The sequence below is a fragment of the Sinocyclocheilus rhinocerous genome, unplaced genomic scaffold (assembly GCF_001515625.1).
Source record: "Sinocyclocheilus rhinocerous isolate Xijiao unplaced genomic scaffold, SAMN03320098_v1.1 scaffold853, whole genome shotgun sequence".
In the NCBI taxonomy this organism is placed as follows: Eukaryota; Metazoa; Chordata; class Actinopteri; order Cypriniformes; family Cyprinidae; genus Sinocyclocheilus; species Sinocyclocheilus rhinocerous.
In genome coordinates, this window is record NW_015627738.1 from 1,903,926 (window position 1) to 1,929,264 (window position 25,339).

Sequence of the window (25,339 nt, forward strand, 5' to 3'; positions counted from 1 at the left end):
TCAAAAACACAATAAAACAGTAATATTGTGAAATATTATTATAATCTGAACTGCTTTCTATTATTCCTGTGATCAAAGCTGAATTGTCAGCATCATTACTCCAGTCTTCAGTGTCACATGATCCTTCAGAAATCATTCTAATATGCTGATTTGCTGCTCAAGAAACATTTATTATTGTTATTATTATTAGTGATTAAAATAGTTGTGCTGCTTAATATTCTTATGGAATTGTATGCATTTCTTTGAAACAAAAAATATTTTTTGGTGTACATGAACTGGTGTATGCATACAGTTAACTGGTCAGTATCACAAAATAAAGACTGTGGGTGATCAGGGTCTTGTGTGACCCTGAAAGGTTTATTTTGTGACATTGACCTTGGAAAATGGGACATAAAATATTGATTTGAGTGGGGAAAAGCATACCACAGAGTGATATGAGAGACATGAAACCTGCGCAGCTATGTAAGAAAATGAAACAATCAATTAAATATTTTTGTGGTCATTATAATGCTGCAGTTGACCAATGAGAATCAGTTAGTGTCATTTGAATCATTGGAAAGAGTCAAACATAAACCCTGATATGTTTTAAGTTTGTAAATGCTTAGTGTAACTGTAAATGGTTTGTTCATCAGCCATTTAATGTTTGAACTAAAATAGTTCTTCCACTATATCACCTTAGTATCTCATGAATTCAATATTTGAATCTCCTTGACGTGATTCTTATCTTGACACAATCTTCAGAGAACCATTTGATTTGGTTAAGCCATCATGTGTTATAGTATGTGTGCTGTAGTAGGTGATCTATGACTCCTGTAACATGGTCAGCTTGCACTCTACTGTTTGTTTTTGAGCCAGCGAGGCAGGAGTGTATGGGACCTGCTGCATTTTGGCGGCATGTCTGACCTACATTTAGTGGTGCCGTGTTATTTTAGGGAGTGTGCGTCACCGTATCAAAGATGCTGCTGGCCGCAACTCTGGTGTTGCTGTGTTGACCATGAGCTGCAGTTGTTTTGGCATGTCTGCCGTGCCCCATAAATGGTCCTGTGAACTATATTCTCTCTCACCTTTCTCTTAATTGTCTCAGTGCTTTTTAGGTTCTGACATTTTCACGTTTTGGACAAAATACTGAACTAGTTTGTTTTTCAGAAAAAAGTTATATACACACTACACAGTAATGTCAAAGATGCAGTTGCCACTTGGACTGATATTTTAAATTTAATGCAATTAAATACAAATACTATTTATTTTATTTTACTTTATTTGTTTAGTTTTGTTTAGTTTTTATGATGCAATTACAATAATATCAAAGTGACAAAATGTTTGAAAAAGAAGTTTCAGTTTATGTCCTTGGAAACATGCCCTCTTTTGCCTCCTGAATCAAAAGTTTTTATAAATGACGATGTTTAAATTTTGGATGAGATGAGACAACTGTCAGACTTTGCTAGCAGCTGGGCCTCCTGACTTACACAGGCTGGGGGAGGGAACATAATATGATCCAACTATATAAAGTGGACCCAAACTGTATTTGGACACTTAAGGTACACTTTTAATCTCATTGCATTACTTGGTGAGAAAAATGCAATTGTTGTCTGACTTTACATGCAATCGTTATCTAATACAATGAATGACATTTAGACTAGAGGTCTGCGCGGGACTATTTTTTAGTCCCGCTCCCGCAAGTTTATATTCCGCACCCACCCGCTCCCGCTATATATTCACTCTTTGTTCACCCGCTGTCCGCTTAGAATAATTTTCTTCCCGACCTGTCATCGACAACCTGCCTGTTCTGTCTGAGGGCCGTATATTTACCACAGGTACAGCCTGCTCTGAGCATCATTATGCACATGCTGCGCACAGACCCCGCAAATAAAACACTTGACGCAGAAAGCATGCGTACAGCGCGTGCATAACAGTCTGAGTGCAGGCTGTACTGGTGGTCAATAAGAATAAAGCGCAGATATGCTGTTCTGAATGGACGTCGGGAACGGGATATTGTTAGACCACCCGCTCCCGTTCAAATTACACCAGAGTTACCGACCGCTACCGCGTTTTATTCGGGAATTTAATCCCGCGGGGCAAAAAATCTGGCCGGGTCCTGCGGTTCAGACCTCTAATTCAGACATTATTAAGTTGAGACTTAAGTGTCCAAATACTTTTTTGGGGTCTCTTTAAATGTGCAGTTGCTATGTAGTGTATCTACACCATCTCATCTTATTCTGTTTTGTGATCTAATTTTCTGAAATTAGCTACTGCTTCTGAAACTAGCCTTTTAATATCAGTCCCTGGCTGCTTGATTTATGATTTGAACCACAGTGACAGTAAAAGAAAAGCCCCCTAGACCCAGTGACCCACGGTCGTAAATGTGCTCTTTGCTGCTGTAACTTTCACATCAGATAAACCAGATGCTGCAAGGAACTTGTTAGCAACTATAATGATATTATATATCCCAATAAGATCCCAGTGAAATCATTGTAAAATCTTAAAAATATCAAGAAGCACTACAGCACTGTATGGTATGTACCTACATTTTAAACAGTAGTGCATATGTCATGAAAGACATAATCAGAAGTAATTTACTGGGAAAACCACATGGTCAGTGTGGTGCTCTTTGGTATATTCTGAGATCTCCTCTGTATTATGCATATGTCATGTGAAAATGACTCAAATGTCCCTCCATTTCCTCTTACATGGATACATAACATGGTGATGTCGTTTCACTTGTGCCTGGTTGAAGGTAGGTGCATGACAAGTAGTCTTCACTTGACTGAAGTTTAGTTCCTTTTATTAAAACAATACTAAATGATAAAACTGTAGAAAGGCCTTGAAATCTGAGCTGTTTTTATCAGCAACCATAATAATTGTATTTGGTATGCATGATGCAGCTATATCTTGTTGAGTAATTCAGTCTTTGCTTCAGTGAGCCGTGATTCTGGAAAAATATCTCTTCTTTCAGAGAATTCCAAAGTACTTGTTACTCATGTCCTGCTCTTTTTGCTCTATCTCATGAATTATAATTAACTGTTTTGTCGGAACATTAGACGTCTTCTATCTAAAAAGTCTTTAGAGGGTGTTTCTTTAATATCCAGTGGGTTCTGGATTGCTGATGGAAATAGGTATTTTAGCACAGGAGGAAGTAGCTGAGAAAGCCACATCTTCAGAAATGGTGTATTTCCAAAGAGCTGTATGAATCCAGTGCCATCATATGATGTGTAATTTCATGCATAAAATTGCAGATCATAATATCTGTTGACTGTCTATGCATTTGTCTGTCTGATAGGACATCTGTGAAGACATATCCGATCATGTCGAGCAGATCCACGCACTGTTGGAGACAGAGTTCTCCCTGAAGCTCCTGTCCTACTCAGTGAACATCATAGTGGACATCCGGAGCGTGCAGCTCCTCTGGCACCAGTTGCGAGTGTCCGTGTTGGTTCTGAAAGAGAGGCTTCTCCAGGGCCTCCAGGACTCCAACGGCAACTACACCCGCCAGACTGACATACTGCAAGCCTTCAGCCAGGATCATGATGAGGTCAGATACATCTCCAAAACATCATCTAAATTAAATCACCTAAAGCGGGTACATCTCTTGCTCAGGGTACATCCAAAAATAATTTACAAAGACAGAAAGTTCTGCTGGGAGTGTACCATAAACTCATTTGATATACACTTCACCAAAGACATTCAGACTAGACAACTCTAGCACACATGCTTTTCTAGTAGACACTTGCAGTATGGTGTACTTGCTTATCTTAGTCCAATTCTTTTAGCATAGGATAGATTTGATTAAATTTTAAATTTGAGTTTGCAAATGAGCCTGTTTTTGTGATCTCGATCATCTTTAGACTCGGCTGGACGCTTTGACAGAAGTGGACGACTCTGGCCAACTGACCATTAAATGCAGTAAGGACTACTTCTCCTTGGACTGTGGCATCACTGCTTATGAACTGAGCGACTACAGCCCCATTGACGACCCCGAAGGTCGAGGGCCACGCTCCCTTTATCCCGAGTTGGAGCAAGACTTTCCAGAACTGCTTCAGAGTGTGGATCTCCTCAACATTGCAGCCTCTAGACAAAATCAGGTGTCATCTCCACCTGCAGAAGAGTCTGTTACCCCCACCCAGGAACCTCAAGAGACAATCAGTGGCCCCACTAAAGAAGAAAGTGCACCAGATTCAGCAATGCAGGGAGATAGTGGCTTTGGCCTTTCCAAACGCCCTCTTCAAGGTGGCTTTAAGAGTGACGTCTCTCCCACACAGCCTTTGCCTAAAAAGCCCATGTATCTGAAGGGTGATGGGGACACAAGGTGCACTAGGTCTTCGCCTCTCCAGTACCAGGCTGACTTGAGCAGAAGCACACCCTCCCTTCTGGATACACCAGATCGCTCGAAGTTCTGGCTGGAGCTGGAATCAGTTTATCCAGGCAATGGGAGTCAGTCCTACGAGAGTCTCCATGCCGTGAATGGAGGGATCTTGCAGATGAGTCTCAAGAGACCATCTGTGTCCACTGAAGTTCCGCTGGAGAGACGCTCAGCAGAGGCTGTGCAGGGATTCCACACACAGAAGCACTTGACAAACTTCAAGACTATGCACTCCAAAGCCAAGCAGGCTTACAGTGACACTTCCAGCCCACCACCATCTTCAGGAGAGGACATCTCAGACCCTGACCAGCGGGAAATGTCATCCAGCCCAGATGATCAAGCTCCCACCACAGGTTCTCTCTGGATCGTGAACCAGAATGCTTTGTGCATCTCCAACGCATCGGTGAGCTCCAAAGAACACTGGTATGGTTCGGATGAGTTCCTCGCTCTTCCAGCCCAGCTGAAAAAGACAGAGATGTTGGCATTGAAGCTGGAAAGCCTCGCTCAGGCTTTACCACAAAGGGGCCTGCAAGAGTCCATCCAGGATGTGGATGACTGGGAGCTCACTGAGGTCAACGCTGATTGGGAGAGCAGCAGTGATCTCCTTTTACTTCACCCCTATAAGAAGCCCTCCCGAGCCGGCCGCTTTTCACCTACCTCCTCGAGCGACGTGGCACCTTCCCTGGATGACAGCATCGAGTCTGGCCCACTCAGCGACCTGTTGTCTGAGGACGAGGGGGCGCGAAGCACACCAGAATCCAGGGGTAGAAATATATCGGCTGGTCGGCCCAATGCACCAAAGATGATGTTTCAGTGCACACCCTTGATACAGCAACTACTAGCAGATATTCAGCACCAAGAGAACTACCATGATGTCTGGGCAAAGATAGAGGTAAGAGATTTCTGCTTTTTGGCACAGTATTCTTGAATAACTTTTCCAACTGTTTTTGAAATCGAATACTAGCTTACTACTTATTGAATACTGTGCAGTGTATGCTTGTATACTGTTCCATATACTAAAAACCATACAGTATGTGCTTTAAACTGTTTCATACAGTATATACTGAATACTGTGGCTTATGAAACTGAATACTGTTGTATATAAAGTATGATGAATGCAGGCCAGTATACAGTGAACTATTTTGAATGTACTTCATACTGTTCCATATATACTGTGCCTTCTGTACTATATACTAATACTGTGCAGTATATACTTTGTACTCTGGCATATGTACGGTTTCCTGAATACTGTGCAGTATATATTTTATACTGTTCCATATATTTGTTATACAGTCATATATAACCGGGTACAGTGTTGTATGTTCAGTATAATGAATACTGTGCAGTACATACTGTATAGTATCATAAATACTGTATACTAATACTGTGCAGTATATACTTTAAACTGTTCCATATATATACTGTATATTGTGACATTAACTGAATGCAGTATATACTGTTTACTGTTACTTATTCAGTATATGGCATACTGTGCAGTATGTACTGCAAACTGGATACTGTTTTTAATAGTAGGTTAAACTGTAGGCATTCTATGATAAACATGTTTCATGTTATGTTACAGTTGGATTGTGGGTTACACTATTCTGTCCAGTGTACTCTTCCTGTATACTGCTCATTTTGGCAAATGTAGCAGGTCGTCCTAGTATACATATTATATATTGCAAAAATAGTAAGAGTAGTGTGTTAGTTCCATAGCCAATCACTCAACAAATCTAAATGAGCAACCAAGTGTTAATGCTAACCCTCTAAACTTACATTTATCACAGTTCTACATTTCCGATTTAATTTGAAAGGGATATAGGCCTAATCTTTAAGGAAGTAATTTGTATGCCTTAATCCTCATTCACATAGAGGCGGTAACTAATATGTGTCACTACACTAAGCAGATATTAAAAACAGCTGATAACTAAAGGGGTAATGAACTAACAAGCCACCTCAGTCTTTTGCTAATATCCAAAGCTTAATTAACAGGATTGCACTTCTCGACAACCTCTCTTCAGTCCCAAGTCTGTAATTAAATGATTAGCTGTGTAATTAAGAACATGCAGTCATGTTTATAAAGGACCCGGGTGCTTGAGGAAACCCAAAGTTCTACACTCTCTTATGGGCTATGTGCAGAATAGCGTACTACTGTACTCTTACTATTGCTGAACTATATTATGTACACTATGCACAGTATGCAAATTTTCTGAATGCACTGAAATACCCCGATGACCTAGTACATTTGCTGAAATGAGCAGTATGCAACAGAATTACTGCAGGGAATACTGTATTCTACAATGCAATGCATCTTTAGCTATTGTGTGATGCATGAACTTTTTAAGAAAAAATAAAATAAAATTATACATGGATTAAAGATGCATATTAAATATGCTAATTTGAATTTACATTTTATTAATTTAGCAGATGGTTTTATTTAAAGCAATTAAGGAACATCACAAGCAAGTTGCCATAGGACCCAACTATAACACTAAACTGAATGCCACTTAAATGCAACATCATGAGACAAACTAGTGAGGTCAGCACAATGTGACATTGTGGCTTACTACTGTTTGAAATGTTTATCATGGAATAATGCATATTAATGAACTTATAAAGATTAAAGCATAAACATTTTTATTTCCTGACTGTTGACCATGAGATTAGTTCTACTGTTTGGTTTACTGCCTTAGAGACATAGAAGCGTACTATCGCCATCTGGTGGTCAAATGGAAATTCACATCAAGAACACCATCAGAACACCAGAAACCTAAATTAATATAAATTAGTTTGTGTGTGTGTGTGTTTATGAAAATGAGAGAATAATGAGTGCATCAAATCAAGTTTTTTTTTTTTACAAGATGATTTAGATGCAAACCATTTTTTGCAACTTTTGATGCTTTGGTAAAAAAAAAAAAAAAGTGCAAAGTACCCAAAAAGACAATAGAAATTAATCTATTAATTAAGTAATTTGATATCTGCCATTATTGTCTTAAAAAAAGAAAGAAATTAAGCTAAATGATCTAAAGATTTTTGCACTGTTTCAAGGAGGTGTCCTATTAATTTATTAAGGGTTTGCATTAGTACTATAACTGCTGTGGTTGGTTATACTGTGGTTATACTGTGTGCGTTCAATATTTTGTGCTTTCATTCTATGGCCAGTTACATAAAATGCTAAGACTAGTCTTACAAGTTAGACATCTGTTTTATTCCTTTAAGATCAAAACTTTTTTTGGGGTCAGTTACATTACATTACATTAAAATGTAGATTGGCTTACTGTTAGTTGGTCAGACTAGCTCTTAAAACACAGTCTTAACACAGAGGCTAATTTTATGTAAATGGCCACTGATTTAGAATGAGCAATAACATTAGACACATTTCGGCCAGTGTCATGACTTTATATCGTCCACTGGAATTCTTTCAGTTCACACTAATTCATATTTTATCACCTGCACATTCAGTCTTCTGTTTCATCCAAGCAGATCAATCCTTACAGCATAGGAAGCACTTTTGAAAGCTACTTCATAACAGTCCTCATGTCTTATGAACGGCAATCATGCCAATCTGATGGAGGTGAATGACTAGTGAAGGGAAGGATGCCCTCAAAAGTTTTCAGCTGTAATCCTTCCTTTGATTCCAGTGCAGGGGTGTGAGTGTGTGTGCATGTGTGCAGTAAGCTCACTGGAGCGGGTGGAGGTAGGCAGCCACATCCACCTGAGATGATGCGTGTCAGAGGAGGAGGTGATTGATTACATTAGTATTCAGCCGCTGGAGATGACTTCATTCTTATGGCAACAGACAGCTTGCAGCTGAAGCCTCTTCTTGGGGGCGTCTCATGGGCCTAGTCATGTGTGACACCACCAACTCGTCTTCCCCTTCTTCTTGTCTTTTTCTGTCTCTCTCTCTCTCTGTCTCTTCTGTCTCCCCCCACCTTGACATTCTTTGCATATCTTTGTCTTTAAGTCTTTATTTTTGGTGCCAGTTATGGTAATGCAAATAAGTCTGTACAAAATTATATATGTAAATTATTATATTAGGTATAAAATATTATGCTTATGTTTAAGACCATATACATATATAATGTTTATTTATTTATTTTTGGCATATAGAAAATGAAGCCTATTTTTCATTGTATAGACACACACACACTTTAACAACTGATTTGAGAACTGCTGCAGAGGGCAGTGAATCATGATCATTTTTCTTGTATTATATAATATACATTTATATTATTATATTTATATATGTAAATTATTATATTAGGTATACAATATTATGCTTATGTTTAAGACCATATACATATATAATGTTTATTTATTTATTTTTGGCATATAGAAAATGAAGCCTATTTTTCATTGTGATATTTTCATGTCAAGCAATGCAATTTATTTTTATTTTATTTATTTATTATTATTTTTTCTGCTCAGTGATTACCCAAGAAAACAGTCTGTGAGTCAGGCTGGTCTTCAGTAATTCCTTATTCCCGGGTACAAATAAACTTTCAACAGTAATGTTTATTTACAAGCATCACTGAATCACTAAAGCTTTGTAAAATCCTTTGTGGTTAATTATGACTGAGCTATGTGTTTCAGCGTGAAGCCACATTATCTTCTCCTTTAAAATCAGTTGAATGTTTATCTATTATTATTTATAGCTGTGAGATTGTTCTCCAAATATTCTCCTTATGCATTCCATTGAAAAAAAAATAACAGCATGCATGTTTGAAATGACATCAGGGTGATTAAATTATCAAAAAAATTGCACTTTTGGGTGAACAATTCCTGTTTAATGCATATAAACAGACATCGTGAATATGCTGATAAAAGCAAACATACAACATTAAGGTGATTAAATAATCAACACATTTTTATTTTTGGGTGAACAATTCTTGTACGTATTGAATATGGTGAAAGCAGTGGTTGGTTTCTGAGATTGTCCAATTCAAATATGAATTTGGCAGCAACCGTCTGCTCTTGCCCATTAGCACTCTCTCACTCACTCTCTCTGTCTGTCTCTTTCTTTTTCTTACTCTGGGGCATGGAGTCGTGTCTCATTTTCTCTTCCTCCCTCTGTAATACACTCACAAACAGGTCTGGTGACAAGCTCAGTTAATGCCGTGACCAGCGGCTACATATTCATCTGCTCTGAGAGCTTTATCAGTGCACAAGATGAGAGCGAATTGCACGGCATCCCTGCCAGGGGAATAATTTAGCGGCAGTATCTATTGATCTTCATCGACTGCCACAATTTCACAGAATTCCTTTGGTCTATATGATGATGTACCGTACTGCAGCAGAGCTGGAGAGATATGCGATAGTTTGAAGGATTTCTTTCAACATAAAATTAATCTACCAGCTTTGGCCAGCTTGACCAAGACAGTCTGCCAGACCAAAACCAGGCCCAGCTGATCTGTTCAGCAATACAGACAATAAACCAGTAGGAGATGCATTCGGGCCTTATTCTGAGATCTGAAATGGCAGATCTGATTCCTCTCCAGCATTTAGCTTTGAAAGCACAGCCAGTCTCACCCACTTCAAAGCTTTTCTGCCAGTGAAGGCCAAGCAGTCGATAAATTATGGGATTTTTAGCCGGCGTCTACGGAGAGGTCATTTGTATCAATATCTTTGATTTTCGCCAATGTTAGATAATGAGCAGTAGGAGCTGCCTTAGAGAAAGGGCGAGATATTCTCATATTACATTCAGATGGATCATTAGAGACTTTATGAAATGGTATTTGATCTGTTTGGGCGTATGACATCGAAACATGAGAAGACCAGCATATTTGTCACTCTAATTAGAGCTCAGATCCTCGTCATTCACCCTCTGGTTAACCACAGACTTGAAGGAATAGTTCACCTGAAAATGTCATCATTTAGCTCACCTTCATTTCATACTTTTTCTTCCATATGCAGAAGAATGTTCAAACTGCTCAAATGAGTGCTGTTGAGCACCAAATATAACACAATAGTACCATAAAAGTATAATAAAGACAGTCCATATGACTTCTTAAGTCTTATGAAACACATTTGAGAGCTGTGGCGGAGGTGGAAGGTTTTCAGTGAATAACAACAAAAATTTTGGACGGTTCCTCACACAAAGCTAGCTATAGATACTAATATAGACTCATAGGCGGAGCCTGTGTAAGGCTTAGCTTTCCCCTGGCCACTGGGACTTGCCACTAAATTGGACAAAAATGCCCCTGCACAAACAAATTAAATCTATTAAGTCTGTTGCTAACAAAGTGAATATGAATAGACAGTGTCGATTGCGGCATTAAATTAAGATCTGCTCATGTTGCACCGTATTTCATTTTAGGCGTTTTTACAGTGTTGTGTATTTTAACCAATCACACACAAATCTGTTGAGCTTAGGATTGCAATGGCCAATCAGAAGCGTTCAGATGAGTCATCGTTCAAACTCATCAGTTTTGTTGAGTGCGCTCGCGTTCTCTGACTGAATTCCGGACTCTCGCGAATTCTCTGATCATAAACAACAAAGCGCAGATGTACGTACAATGTAAGTAAGAGATTAATTTAAACAGTGTATACAGCTTCAGTGATTATAACAATAGTTTTGTTTTTGAACATTAAAGCATGTCAACATATTCTGTTACACCAAATACACAAAATAATGATCTTTAAAAAAAGCATAATATGACCCCTTTAATACATTTGGCTGCTTTTAGCCTTACCCTGGAGTTGGTTCTCCCTCCGCCTCCATTATGGGTTGTTTTATCCTTTTTGAGGTATGATACACCCCGTCTACTTTTGTTATATGGAACAGAGTAATTTGGACATTCTGTAAAACGTCTCCTTTTTTGTGTATGGATGTAAGAATGTCATACGGCCTTATAATGACACAATTTTCTTGTTTTTTTTTGTTCCTCCAGTATTTGTTTTTAGCTACAATCAGCTGTTGGTGTCTATATAGTGTTTCTTTGGTCCAGCAGATGGCAGTATTTACACACCAGCACATTGAATTTCCTATCACTGCAAAAGCAGTTGAGGCACATCAAGGGCAGCTTCTGTGTGACATTCCCTTAAGCATTGTGCGCTTTTGACAAATGCAATCCCTCGCTCCGAAACTTTTATCAGTTTATCAAACCTTATCAAAACACTTGATTATTTTTCTGAAGTCCTATTTGTTGTGTTGTGGTGTAACACATGGTGGTTTTGTTCAGATTTTAATGTTTCGAGACTTTTGATGTCAAAGCAGTCACATTTGCTGTGTTTGGCCGTGTTGATGTGTCTGTGTGTTTGTTCCTGCAGGGTTTTGTCAGCAAATTGGATGAGTTCATCTGTTGGCTGAGAGATGCTCTAGAAACCACAGACAACTGGACGCCACCCAGAGCTGATATCGACAGCCTCAAACTCTACCTGGAAACTCACCTTGTGAGTAAACGTCTATCCGTCGATATCCTTCAGTGTGTGAAAACTCACATAAGTTAACAAATGAACCCATGCTCCGAAGGGTTTCCCATAAGGTTCAAACTTCTTTGTTTTAATCTACTGACATTTCATTTTACAATCTTAAAGGAGGATTTTTTGTTCAGATGCTGCTCTTTCATAGTTTCATCATGTTTCTCAGTCATGTTTAATTTAAGTATCAACTTTGTCTCTGACGTTTCCCATAAATGACTTGGGAGGAATCAAAATAGGCACAAATGAGTCACTTGTTTATGTACAAAAAGATATATTAAAATTAAAGCATATAGCAGCTCAGATAATTTGGTCTTGAAATGTATTAATACATTTATCTGCATTTACTTTTAAAAAGAGTTGTACAGTAGAATTTTACATTTAATAGATAATTTATAATTTACTGTAAATTTCTGATAAATTACTATGCGTGTGTATAAAATATAAATCTTATCTTATAAATCAAAAGTAAATTATAAATGTACATGTATAATTTAACATTTTCGTATATTGTAATATATAATATTTAAATATTTTATAATTTACTGTAAATGTCTTCTATTCCAAAATAATTTATTTTTATGAATTATTATATTATATTATATTATATTTATTATATTATATTATATTGTATTGTTGTCAAAAGTAATTTATAAATGTATATTAATTTATTTATAAACACATAATTTAACATTTTTATGTATGGTGTTATATCATATTTAAATAAATAATATACAGTAAGTTATAAATTTCATCTATTCCAAAGTTAAAAACATTTTTTAAAACATTAAAAACATATTTTTATGAATATAAATACATACGATTATATTTAATATTATCAAATATGTGTTTTAAATGAACATGGATTATTTATAAACATATAATTTAACATCTTTATACATTATCATACGTAACCTATGAATGTATATATTTATTTCTAAATCTGTATAATTTAACATTGTATTATACAGACAAATGTTGATATTGTATTTGCCCTCGACCACTGGTCGAGATCTCTTCTAAAACTTCAGAGGTGACACGTGAGATTACGAGGTTTATTTTGAAGAGAATCGTCTTGAGAAGTAGGAGACATGAGCAAAGTTCTTAATTTGTCCTTCGTTAAATCTCACTGCTGTCTAGGAAAATTAATTGAAATATTAAAGAGATCTCATTTATGAGTTGTCTTTCCAATACGAGTGTGGAACCCTTAGTAACCTGTATCAGAAGCGTATCATGTTTACCTCATGCACCAGCGAGACGTGTTTGTTTATCCATCTGTCTGTGTGACCAGCCGTCTCTACTGCAGGAGGAAAATCACATTGTGTTTTATAGTGAGGGGCTTCACTCATTTTTATTGATTCAGAGAGCGGGGTCACATACTCGCCGTCTCTCATCCAGCGTTCGGGGCTCTCAGGATGTGCTCACAGGTTTAATGTCTGGGCATTAAGTCCAGCTGGCAGGTGGGGAGCGTGTGTGTGTGTGTGAGTGTGTGTTTGTGTCCGTGCGCATATATGTGTGTGTCTGTGAGCACGGATCTTTCCGGTACCCACGGGAGAGCCGCAAGGAGGAGGTTGGCTGTTGCAGGGTAGGAAGAGAAGAGGAGAGAGAGAAAAGGAGTGGGCTTTCTTTATAAGGCATTGAGAGATTGTGAAATGAAACAGCTATTGATTGCGCTGGGTGGCGGATCCAGGTCTCTGAATCACATTAACGACACACACACACACACCGGCCTCCATTGGCAAATGAGACACAGAAACAAGGCCCCCAGTCACACAAATACTGAGCTGTGCTCCTGCTTTCTAACATACACACAAACATTAAAGACACTGTTTATATGTCAGTTAGTACATAAACCACACAGTTTTTTACATCTGAGTGGACCGTGCTTAAAAAGGTTAATTGGAGTTTTGTGGCCATGACTATTAGTCCATGTCATTTATGCTCCTATAAGTTAACAAAACTACTGAAACATTTAGTAAATTTATATGTTTTTAAATATACAGTCTTTCACTTCCAGAAAAAAATGGACTTCAAATTTAGCACTCACAAACTTGTGTAGTCAAATGGTCTTCAGAAGTTTCTGTTTGCAATAACAAACACTGTTTATTCTGTTTTGAATTTGCATGTTAGTGTTATCATCTAGCTAAATTAATTGTTTTAAAATGTAGTACTTCATAACTTTAATTTGCTGCTTAAAAACTGTAGTTGCAGCTTCAGCAGTCGTTTTTCTCCATCTGAAAAAAATTGAATGTTAACCCCGCTGAACCAGCCCAATGTTGTTTGCTGGTCTTGCATTTGCTCGTTTAAGATATTTTAGCTTGTTTTCCAGACAGACCCACTGACTAAAGTGCTCAAAACCCCTTTAAAACCATCGAACCACCATATTGGCAACCAGCAAACACACATTAGGCTTTTTAAAGCTGTTTATTTCACTAGGGAAATGTCATAAACTCTTCTTCTTTCCCAGTGCAAAATGGTTCCTAGCCAAAAAACAACAACAAAAAAGACCAAAAACGTCCATGAACTTCTAAATACACCAAAAATGGTTGCCATCTGGGCATCTTCAGCATACTACTTTCAACACGCTTTGCTTTGAGTCATTCAAATCCAAATCTCACATACTATGTAGTGCAGATAGCATGTGATTTGTGAATCAGTATTGTTCATAAATAAGCATTTGGTCTTATTTGTAAATAACATTTATGAATATTATAGTATATAACAAAAATTGTAAGAATTTTTTACAGTAAAAAGAAATATAAGCAGAAATAAAAATATAAACAGAAAAATATAAGCATTTTAGTAAGTAAAATTAAATATAATAAATATCTAGTAAATATTTAAATTAATTTAGATATATTTATTTCATTATATTATGTTATAATAATTTTTTATAACTAAATTAAAATTATATTTATTTCTATAGAATACATTTTTAATAGTTCACCCATAAAATGACCAATTCTGTCATTGTTTACTCACTCTTATGTCATTCTAATCATAAAAAAAGAGATGGTGTCAAAGATATTTTGAAGAATGTTGGTGTCCAAACAATATTGGACCCCTTTATCTTTCATGAACAAAAAATTCCTGAGACAGTTTTCAGAAATATTTCCTTGTGTGTTTCACAGAAGAGAGAAAGTCATGGAGGTTTGGAATGAAATGAGGGTTGAGAGTAAATTATGACAAAATAAATTTTTTGGGTGAACTGTCCCTTTAATTGCACTGCACTCGTGATCCAGGAGAGATTGACAGGCCGTCCTCCTGTCTGCTCACCCCAGAATCCACAAATTCCTTCAAACCCCATCACAAACCCCAATCTGTCTCCAGACACCTTCTCGCACAGCAGCCTTCCCTCCGTTCTCTCTCTCTCTCTGATTTAGGGATTAGGACAGGGGGAGGTTCGTGGTCCACTGGTTGCTGTGGCACATCTATTGATGTCAAGTAAGCGATAACCTGTCTGCTCTCACATCTGATCCCAGCCAGGGCGCTTCAGCTCAGAGCGGGGTGGCAGCATTGCGTCCCGTCTATCTGTTCGCACACAAACACACGCAGACACCTCACACGTCAAGAGCTAGCAGAACAAAGCGTGTATCACCTCCAATGTGAAGATGCAACACTAATTTGTACTGTAATGGCAAACAAAACACACACCTGCTTTCGGAATCAACTTAAAATGCAGATTTGGGCTTTGTGCAGTCAAAATGTAAGGTTTCATTCACGAACACATTGGATTTTCTCTTTGAGGCTGGGTTTTGAAGGTAAAGGTGATGATGAAATGGATGTAAGGGTATTTTTCACACCTTGAAACTTGACAGGAATGTTCTCATGTTGTTTTTGAGGCGTTTGTAACAATATGTTTTGCATCTCGTACATCCTTGTTTAATAAAACATGACGTCTGGTGCCTTATTGCTTATGCTGAACCTTGAACTGGAGCTGCACGAATTGATATAAAGAGTCTCTTAATAAGATTATGTGATATTGATATCGCCTCAGTTATAGTTGATGGGATTATTACAGCTCGCTTTTTATGCCGCCGAATACAGTATTCGAGTGTCCTTGCCATGTGCACCAAAAATTGATATTACACCCTATTACTACAGCATTTTGTTGTTGCATAAATCAGTGATGGATATCTGTTTATTCTGTGTTTTTTCCCCCTTCAGATTGTTTACTCATTTTAAAGGCGTTTAGCTCTGTAAAGGATATCAATTTCAGCCTGTATCCGAACTCATAAATAAGCTCTCCTCACTTTCTCTCGTGTCTGTCATGAGTGATAAATTCTCTCACTTGCTGATCCATCACCCGTCTCGTACCGTTCGCGCTTTCTGATGGCACAAAGTTGAGGGAGAGAGAGAGTCTCAGACGGCCTCAGACACCAGACCATCCATTTAGTATGTATGACGGCCATTTCTGTGCTTCCTTAGTCACTCAACTTCGGGCTTGTTTACTTGTACATGATTAGTGCTTTCTGATGCTATTTTAAAAACCAGGCTGTTTGTTTAGTGTACTGCCTTAAAACCCGATAAAACTACTGTATCATATTTGATATGCAAATATGTAAGGCCTCTGATCAACATGATCAAAACTTTGTTAAAGGGGTCATATGATGCGATTTCAAGTTTTCCTTTCTCTTTGGAGTGTTACAAGCTGATTGTGCATAGATAAGATCCCTGAAGATGCAAAGATTAAAGGCTCAAAACCAAAGAGATATTCTTTATCAAAGTTAAGCCACGCCCCCCTAAAACGGCTCATTCTAACACGCCCCCACATATCTACCCCACTATGTGGAAATATTAGCATAATGATGCCGAAATGTGCACGCAAAGAAAGAAGGCGTGGTTTCAGTAACCGCAGTTAGTGTTGAAGCAGCCTGTCTTTACATTTATTTTGAAAGCTGAAGCTGCGATTATGGTAAGAGGCTTTACATTTCCGACGAGTGCTTGCGGTTTTCGGCCAATCACAATGCACTGGGTTAGCTGGCCAATCAGAGCAGACTGCGCTTTTCGGAAGGAGGGACTTTGTAGAAAACGAAGCGTTTGAGAGAGGCGGGGCATAGAGGACCTACAATAATGTACAGTATTTGAAAAATAATGTGTTTTTTGAACATTAAAGCATGTCAACATATTCTGTTACACCAAATACACAAAATAATAATCTTTAAAAAAGCATCATATGACCCCTCTAAAAAACTGTTGTACACTACACAATGTTATACATGACTTCTGTCATCTGATTGATAGTTTATACTTTTTTAGCAAGCAAAAGGCCTTTATTTTGTAATTGTAAATTATAATTGTAAAAATGTCTACAGCCTTCAGGTCGTGGTTCACGAGTCTTTTTGATAAGAAATGTTAGAAATAATTCAAGATGAACATTTACTGGAAAAATAAAAAAATCGTGTTAAAATGTGAGTATCAAATATGATCCATGAGGCTTTTGAGGAACATTTATTTGTTTATCTCTCAATCAGCATTGTATTGCATTGCATTATATTTTTTACTGCCCACAAGCTTTGATCATAAAACTAAGCATTTATATATCATCTATCTAAGATATGTTATTAGGAGATAGAGAGTTACAACTGATTTTGGTTGCATTTTATATAAGTAGTCTGTTGTACTATTATGAAGATCTAATTGATTACAAGAATTTCATCTTACTTTTTGGCCATTTTTCTTTTTCCAATATTAGCAACTAAACAAAATTGCTTAGTTTTGAATTTGAGCTTCTGATTAAAGCTCCATGTTCTCCTATATCATACTATAGGAGCCATAAAAGCCTGATGTATTAAATATGATACTCAACAAAATAAATTTTTTCTTTAAAGATTTTGTCTAAAGTTTCAATAAACTGTTCCATTTCAATAAATTAGATTTTTCTGACTATTATTTCATATGTCAGACTTTACAAGGTTAACAGTATGTAATGCATACTTTTTTCATGTGCAGCGATCAACACTTGTAAGCCTATGTTTGGTACTATACCACTACTACTACAGGATTTTGTGTGTATAGTGTTCATAGTATGCATTTTCTGGATGCACAGAATGCCTGTGAGGGACCTGCTTACATTTGCCAAAATGTGCAGTATACAACCAGAGCGCACTGCATCGAATACTATATCCCATAATGCAGTAGACTCTTTTTGACCTTACATTTCCAGAGTGACATATATTATTATTTTGTCAGACTGCAAAGATATCAATACAGTATCTTTCCAAATGGCACTACAATGCAAAATAATATTTTTTTTGTCCAGAGATCATCAGGGTTATTATAGTAAATTAACACCATTAAAACGTAAGTAAACGTTAACCAAAATACAATAAATACGTTAAATTATACAATACAGTAATGAATACAAAATGAATAAATACTATATAAACATAAAAAAACTAAAACGAATAAAATTAATTGAATTGACACAATTAAGAAAATTACTAAAAATTTAACTAAAATTAAAGGGAAAACAAAATATAAAATAAAATCCAATTCAAAATGAACAAAAACTATAATAATAATATTTCAGTGATAGTACAATTACACCGATGCTGACAAAAATAATTATTGTAATTCTAAAATTAAAAACAAGGTCCCTGTTGAGTAATTTTTATAGAGTTGTGACTGAATTTTGAATTCAGAAAGTCAAGTCATGCATGTCAACAAACTGGAATTGTAATGTCAAACTCATTGAGCCATGGCATACTTTACTCCACACAGTATGCTCAGGTTGTACACTACACATTTTGAAAAACATAGTCATCAAAATCCATTTCACTCATACAGAAAACTGTGCTCAGAGTATACAGTACATAATGCAAAATTAGTACTAGTAGCATGTTAGTCTGCATGCATGAACAGACATTTGTGACAGCGGGATGAAATTGAAACTCTTCACAGAACAGATCCCATGTATACACGTTGTTGCATCTTTCTGTCAGGTTTGCTGTCAGACAGACAGACAGGCAGGCAGACAGCTGAAGGTGAAAACGGCCGTGGCGGCTCCCGCTGCCCTCTGTGCCGCTGGTCAGATCAGAACGGTCGGTAATGGCATGAAACAGGGCAGAGGGAGATCTGAGGAGATGAGAATCGAAGGTGAGGATGGCTCTAGGCGCCTCAACCGCGGGCCCCCTGTGGGAGCGTGGCCCACCGCCCCCCTCTTTCCCACCCGTCAACCTCCGCACATCTTCAAAAGCACATCCCTCACCGGCCACCCTTTCCTCGCGGATGCAGGATAATGCTCTCTACTCTTTGATTACACTTAGCAATTGGAGAGCCCTCCGTTCGAGAGCACTGGGTATTATCAAAACCAATCAACATGAATGTTTTTTTCCTCCCAAACGCTGCCGCACCCACTGGAGGGCGAGAGTAGGGGGGGAACAGTGTTTGGTGGTGGTTTAGAGAGAAAAAAAAAGGTGAAATAGAGACATCAGAGTAAATGGGCAGCCTGTTGGGAGACGTACATATGACTGAGAGTTGGAAAGCACCCGACTGATGGATCCTTTGAGCTCTGAATTGTGGGTTTAAGACGGGAACGCGGTTGCTTAGTCCCGAGGTCATTTTCTGGAGGGCGCGACTGTGGGAGAAATGGCTTCAGTTTTATAACGGCATTTGAATATTAGTTTATGCCGCGGATGATGAATTAGAGGGACGGCTGTCGTTTGTTAATAATTCAGCTGCGCGGATGGCAGGATAGACTTGGACAAATACAGAGAGATGGGCTTCATTCCTCTGAGGATGTATGAATAATGCTCGTTTGAGATCAAGGAGTGTGTGAAGGGTGTTTAAAGGTTGCGTGTCGACAGCGCAGCGGGAGATTATATACATTCTTGCTGAAGCACTTAATGTGACTTATGAGTGTTTGTTTTAATGGGATGAAACCGGACGACATGTTCAAGAAAGCTGATTTCATGTGTCCCGTTAGGAGTCCCGTAGGAAAGAAACATGAGATCTCCTTCATATCTCAGTTGTTTCTCTTAGGTTGCATTGAGATTAATTGGAGAGCAAACTGAGACTTTTGCTTAAATTTTCTGAAAAGATCTCAACAGTCTCATATTATGATCTGATCAGTATGAACTATTTCTGAAATATTTCTCCTAAAATTTTCTCCCAATCAGATGATCACATTAATTTATATATGTACATGATCCAAACTACAGTAAAAGCAGTAATATTGTGAAAATATTATTACAGTTTGAAATAATTTTTCTATTTTCATATATTTTAAAATGTAATTTATTCCTGATGCAAAGCTGAATTTTCAGCACCATTACTCCAGTCTTCAGTGTCACGTGAACCTTCAGAAATGATTTTAAACAGCAACCTGTGAGCAATCAAGAATTCATTAAAACTGATTTAATGTGTCCCATTTCTCCTTGGTTGCATTGAGATTAATTGGAGAGCAAATTGAGACTTTTGCTCAGGTTTCCTGAAGAGATCTCAACAATATCGGCAAATGAAGTTTCCTGATTCTCAGTTTCTAAAGAGATCTCAACAAAATATTAAATTGTGATCAGATCAGCATGAACTCAAATATTTCTCATCATGTTCTCTCATGATCAGATGATCTGAGCTGCTATCAACATTCATTTTTGTAGCTCTATACTATTGCATCATGTCAACTATTAACTATTGATTTGTTTTCATCTTTATTTTTCCAAGCAAATTTATAGAGAAAATCTGTGACTAAGTTGATTCTTAAATAAAACAAAAATGAGAAAGCCATTTGAACTCCAGAGTTATGAAAAAGCAACCCACAGGCAATAAAATATTCATTATTCACGTGTTCCATTGCAATCTCTTTAATAAATGGAGAGTAAATCGAGACTTTTATCTTTTGCTTGTTTATTTATTTATTTTTTTTGCATTTTTACATGTTCTCTTTATACTGTATCACAGTAAAATCAAAATATTGTTATGATTTGCAGAAAAATCTAACATCTAAAATCTAAAATCAAATTTTTGCTCCTTATTTAATGTCATAGCTGTCTTTTAGTTATTAAAGAATTTCATTTTATTTCTGTTTTATTTACTCGTCTTTTCCTTCTGTGTTTTTTTATTCCTGATATTTTTTTTAAATCCTGCTTTATTGAATATTTTATTGCTTACAGCTTGCTGTTTATTATCTAAGGAGTCTAAATGGCTGATCTTGAGGGTAAAATGTGCTTAATTTTCATGAAAACAATGCAGAAATGGCGGGAAATTTCATTGCAAATTTAAACCTGGATGTTTCTTTTTTATGAGATTCACCCATTAACTCTCTTGATCTATGAAAGAACAGCCCTTGAACAATAAAATCCTCCTGGCAGATGAGCCATGACGTTTTTTGTGTGCATTTGTGTGAAGTTGTTCTAATGGAAGATAAGGGAAATCTGAAGAGGACAGAAAGTGTTGAAGGGGGAGAAAAAAATAAACTTTGAAGATTATTTCCCTTTGCGCTGACATGTCATTTTTGTGTTCATATGCGTGTAGAGTTTCAAACTCAACGTGGACAGTCACAGCGCTCTGAAAGACAGTCTCCTGGAGGAAGGACGGCAGCTCCTGGAACTCATCACCTCCCACAAATCAGGTACGGTTCTATCGAGCCACACATTTATTATTAATGCTTGTATTAACATAGTGACCTTCAGAATTTATAAATCCTCAAGTAACCGCTTCTGAAGCGCCGAGCGCACACCTTTTCACATACATTACAAATGGCGAACGGCCTGCTGAATTGAGTTCTAGGATAAAGCGGAGAGACAGGTGCGGCGGCCCGGCCAATCGCTTCCAAAGCCGTATATGAAGAGAGCGGGAATTAAGAACAGCAGATTGAGGAGTCAGAGGCCATTGCAGACACTCGTTCCTCTACAATATCTGTGATTATTCACCTGAAGAGTCTCACCGAGTGCTCGGCAAATGCACAAATCCACTCAACTGACCTCCCTGCTGGTATGTCTCGTCTCCGCTGGGTAAAGCCGGCTACCATTAAATATGCAGATGGCTCTCAGAGGCAGGAGCGCTTCCTTATAATGCCCCGACAGCCCTGTCCTGCAGTGCCACAGCGTGATGACAACTCCCTGCCAACTATACAAACACAAACATGCACGCTCGCACCTTTACTATAACCCAACCGTCCGTAGGGAGCTTCTTAAAGGGGCCACTTCTATATGTTTTCCTCCTTCAGAGGAATGTCCACTTATGGGTCATTAGGGCCAGGAATGTGTGTTAAGTAAAGTAAATAGTGGACATTTTGATTTTAAAGAGGACATATTTTGCACCTTTTACCGTATTCTGCAGTTTGAATGCACTAATGTTCAAAATTTTGGGGTCAGTATGATGTTTTAAAGGAAGTCTCTTATAGTCATCAAGACTGCATTTGTTAAAAAATACAGTAAAATAAATCTTTTCTGTTTTCATATATTTAATGTTTTTTTTTTTTTTACTTCAGAAATCATTCTGATATTCTGATCTTGTGCTCAAGAAACATTTTTTCCTATTATCAGTGTTGAAAACAGTTGCATAATATTTTTTTGGGAAATAATTTCCTTAGATTTTTTTAATAAATAGAAAGTGCAAAGGAATAGCATTTATTGAAACAGAAGTTATTAGTAACAATCTTTTCATCAGTTTTGAATTATTTTATTAAATTTGTAAATTTGTATTAAAAAATACAGAAAAATTGTAAAATTATGAAATATTATTGCATTTTAAAATAATGGTTTTCTATGTTCATGTATTTAAAATGTAATTGTGATGCAAAGTTGAATTTTCAGATTTATAAATCCTCAAGTAACCGCTTCTGAAGCGCCGTGCGCACGCCTTTTCACATACATTACAAATGGCGCACGGCCTGCTGAATTGAGTTCTGGGATAAAGCGGAGAGACGGGTGCGGCAGCCCGGCCAAGCACTTCCAAAGCCGTATATGAAGAGAGCAGGAATTAAGAACAGCAGGTTGAAGAGTCAGAGGCCATTGCAGACACTCGTTCCTCTACAATATCTGTGATTATTCACCTGAAGAGTCTCACCGAGTGCTCGGCAAATGCACAAATCCACTCAACTGACCTCCCTGCTGGTATGTCTCGTCTCCGCTGGGTAAAGCCGGCTACCATTAAATATGCAGATGGCTCTCAGAGGCAGGAGCGCTTCCTTATGATGCCCTGACAGCCCTGTCCTGCGGTGCCGCAGCGTGACGACAACTCCCTGCCAACTATACAAACACAAACATGCACGCTCGCACCTTTATTATAACCCATCCTTCTGTAGGGAGCTTCTTAAAGGGGCCTCTTTTTTTCTCCTTTGGAATAATGTGCACTTATATGTGCACTGGAATAATGTGAGTCGTTAGGACCAGGAATGTGTATTAAGTTAAGTAAATAGTGGACATTTTGATTTTAAAGAGGACATATTCCAACGCTATCTCAAGACCAGTTCGTACGTATTTTACGAGGTGGCTAATTCATACAACCTCACTCGTACAATTTTGTACGATTTGTCTAGACCCCAGTGACGGGTAGGTTTAGGGGTGGGGTTAGGTCTAGGTCATTCGTACAAATTCATACGAACTGTGCAACTCGTAAAATACGTACGATTTAGCACAAATCGTATCAATTTGTACGAGTGAGGTCGTACGAATTAGCCACCTCGTAAAATATGTACGAATTGCCATGAGATCGGGCAGCATATTCTGCACTTTTTACCATATTCTGCAGTTTGAATACACTACTGTTCAAAAGTTTGGATGTCTCTTAGTATCATCAAGACTGCATTTGATCAACAATCAGTATAAACAGTAAAATAACTATTTTCTATTTTAGTATATTTTATTTTTTTCTACTTCAGAAATCATTCTAATATGCTGATTTGGTGCTCATTTCTTATCATCGTCAGTGTTAAACATCTGCTTAATTTTTTTTGGGGAAATAATTTCTTAGGATTTTTTAATAAATAGAAAGTGCAAAGGAACAGCATTTACTGAAATAAAAATAATTCGTACAATTTTTTCATCAATTCAATTTTTCATCAAAAATACAGAAAAAAACTATTCTATTTGAATATATTGTAAAATGTAATTTATTCCTGTGATGCAAAGCTGAATTTTCAGCATCATTACTCCAGTCTTCAGAAATCATCCTTATATACTGATTTGCTGCTCAAGAAGCAGTTATTATTATTATCAATGTTGAAAACGGTTGTGCTGCCTAATATATATTTTTTTTAAAACATGATTTTTTCTATATTCTTGATGAATGGAAAGTTCAAAAGAACAACATTTATATGACATAAAAGTCTTTGGTAACATTATAAATGTCTTTACTGTTACTTTGGGTCAATTTAATGTGTCCTTCCTGAATACAAGTATTAATTTATATAAAAAAATAAAATAAATACACTTACTGATCCCAAAATTTTGAACAGTAGTCTATCTTTCTTAACTTTTGTCAGTCCAATAAGTCATAATAAGTAAAAGTGTTTTCACACAAAATTGGGTTTAAAAAAATGAAAATTAACTATTTATGAAGAAATAACTGGACACTGTTCAATAAAATACATGCAACATTGTGAGGTCATGTGACAACAGTGTAGCATACTCAAGCTTAATGCACATAATAATGCATTAGACGTTTCAAATAATAGTATGCACTAACAGTATATACTGCACATTCTGAATATAGCTACATTTCCAAGCATATATATGCACCTCGCTAATGTCAGCCAATGGGCAGAACACCCACTTAAACCCTACAGTGTGATGTTCCTGCCGTCCCGTCCCACACACACACATCCCCCTACAGTTGTTTTTAATGAGCCTTTAATGTGCTGTGATTTAACCATTTATCACGACTCACCCTTAATGATCCAACAGATGCATTTCGCTTTTTTATTTGTATTTAGCGGATGCCTAAAGAAAGTAACTAGTACAACAGGAACAGGCCTCTTTTTCAGGTTTAAACCTACAATTTTTTGGATTGCAGACCTTACTGTAATGTTTGCATTAGTATTACACAGTTTAGTTTTATCATCATTGATGATCATTTAGTATCACTCTGGTTTTTTATTAATATTTTCAATTATTTTTTTTATAATTTCCATTTCAAATTTAGTTTTATTAGTTTTGTATTTTTTATACGTCTATATCGTTTTTATTATTTTTTATTTATTTTAGTTTGTTATTTTAGTACTTCAAGAAATGCTGCCAACTAGCTGAAATGTGAAGTTTAAGTTTGTAATATTTTATGTCAGTCAACGTTTGCTTTGTTTCAAATAATGAAAATGAATATACACAATATGTAAAATTTATAATGAAGATTTGAGTTTATTTGCATATTATTATATATTACTAATGCTTTTTTATGTTTAGTGACATTTGTTTTAGTTAAAGGGATACTTCACCCCAAAACGAAAATTTTGTCATTAATCACTTACCCCCATGTCGTTCCAAACCCGTAAAAGCTTCGTTCGTCTTCGGAACACAATTTAAGATATTTTGGATGAAAACCGGGAGGCTTGTGACTGTCCGATTGACTGCCAAGTAAATTACACTGTCAAGGTCCAGAAAAGTATGAAAAGCATCGTCAGAA

General features: G+C 37.0%; 1 protein-coding gene across 2 annotated transcripts in view; it reads left to right on the top strand.

The window, feature by feature from the left end:
- akap6 (A kinase (PRKA) anchor protein 6) overlaps nucleotides 1–25,339 on the top strand; it is a 144,405-nt gene that overhangs the window by 26,327 nt on the left and 92,739 nt on the right. For both annotated transcript variants that reach the window (XM_016545617.1, XM_016545623.1), the window contains exons 4-7: nucleotides 3,278–3,529; nucleotides 3,843–5,249; nucleotides 11,627–11,749; nucleotides 21,251–21,347. In XM_016545617.1, the coding sequence (XP_016401103.1) occupies nucleotides 3,278–3,529; nucleotides 3,843–5,249; nucleotides 11,627–11,749; nucleotides 21,251–21,347 (1,879 nt within the window). The remainder of the gene's footprint in view (nucleotides 1–3,277; nucleotides 3,530–3,842; nucleotides 5,250–11,626; nucleotides 11,750–21,250; nucleotides 21,348–25,339) is intronic.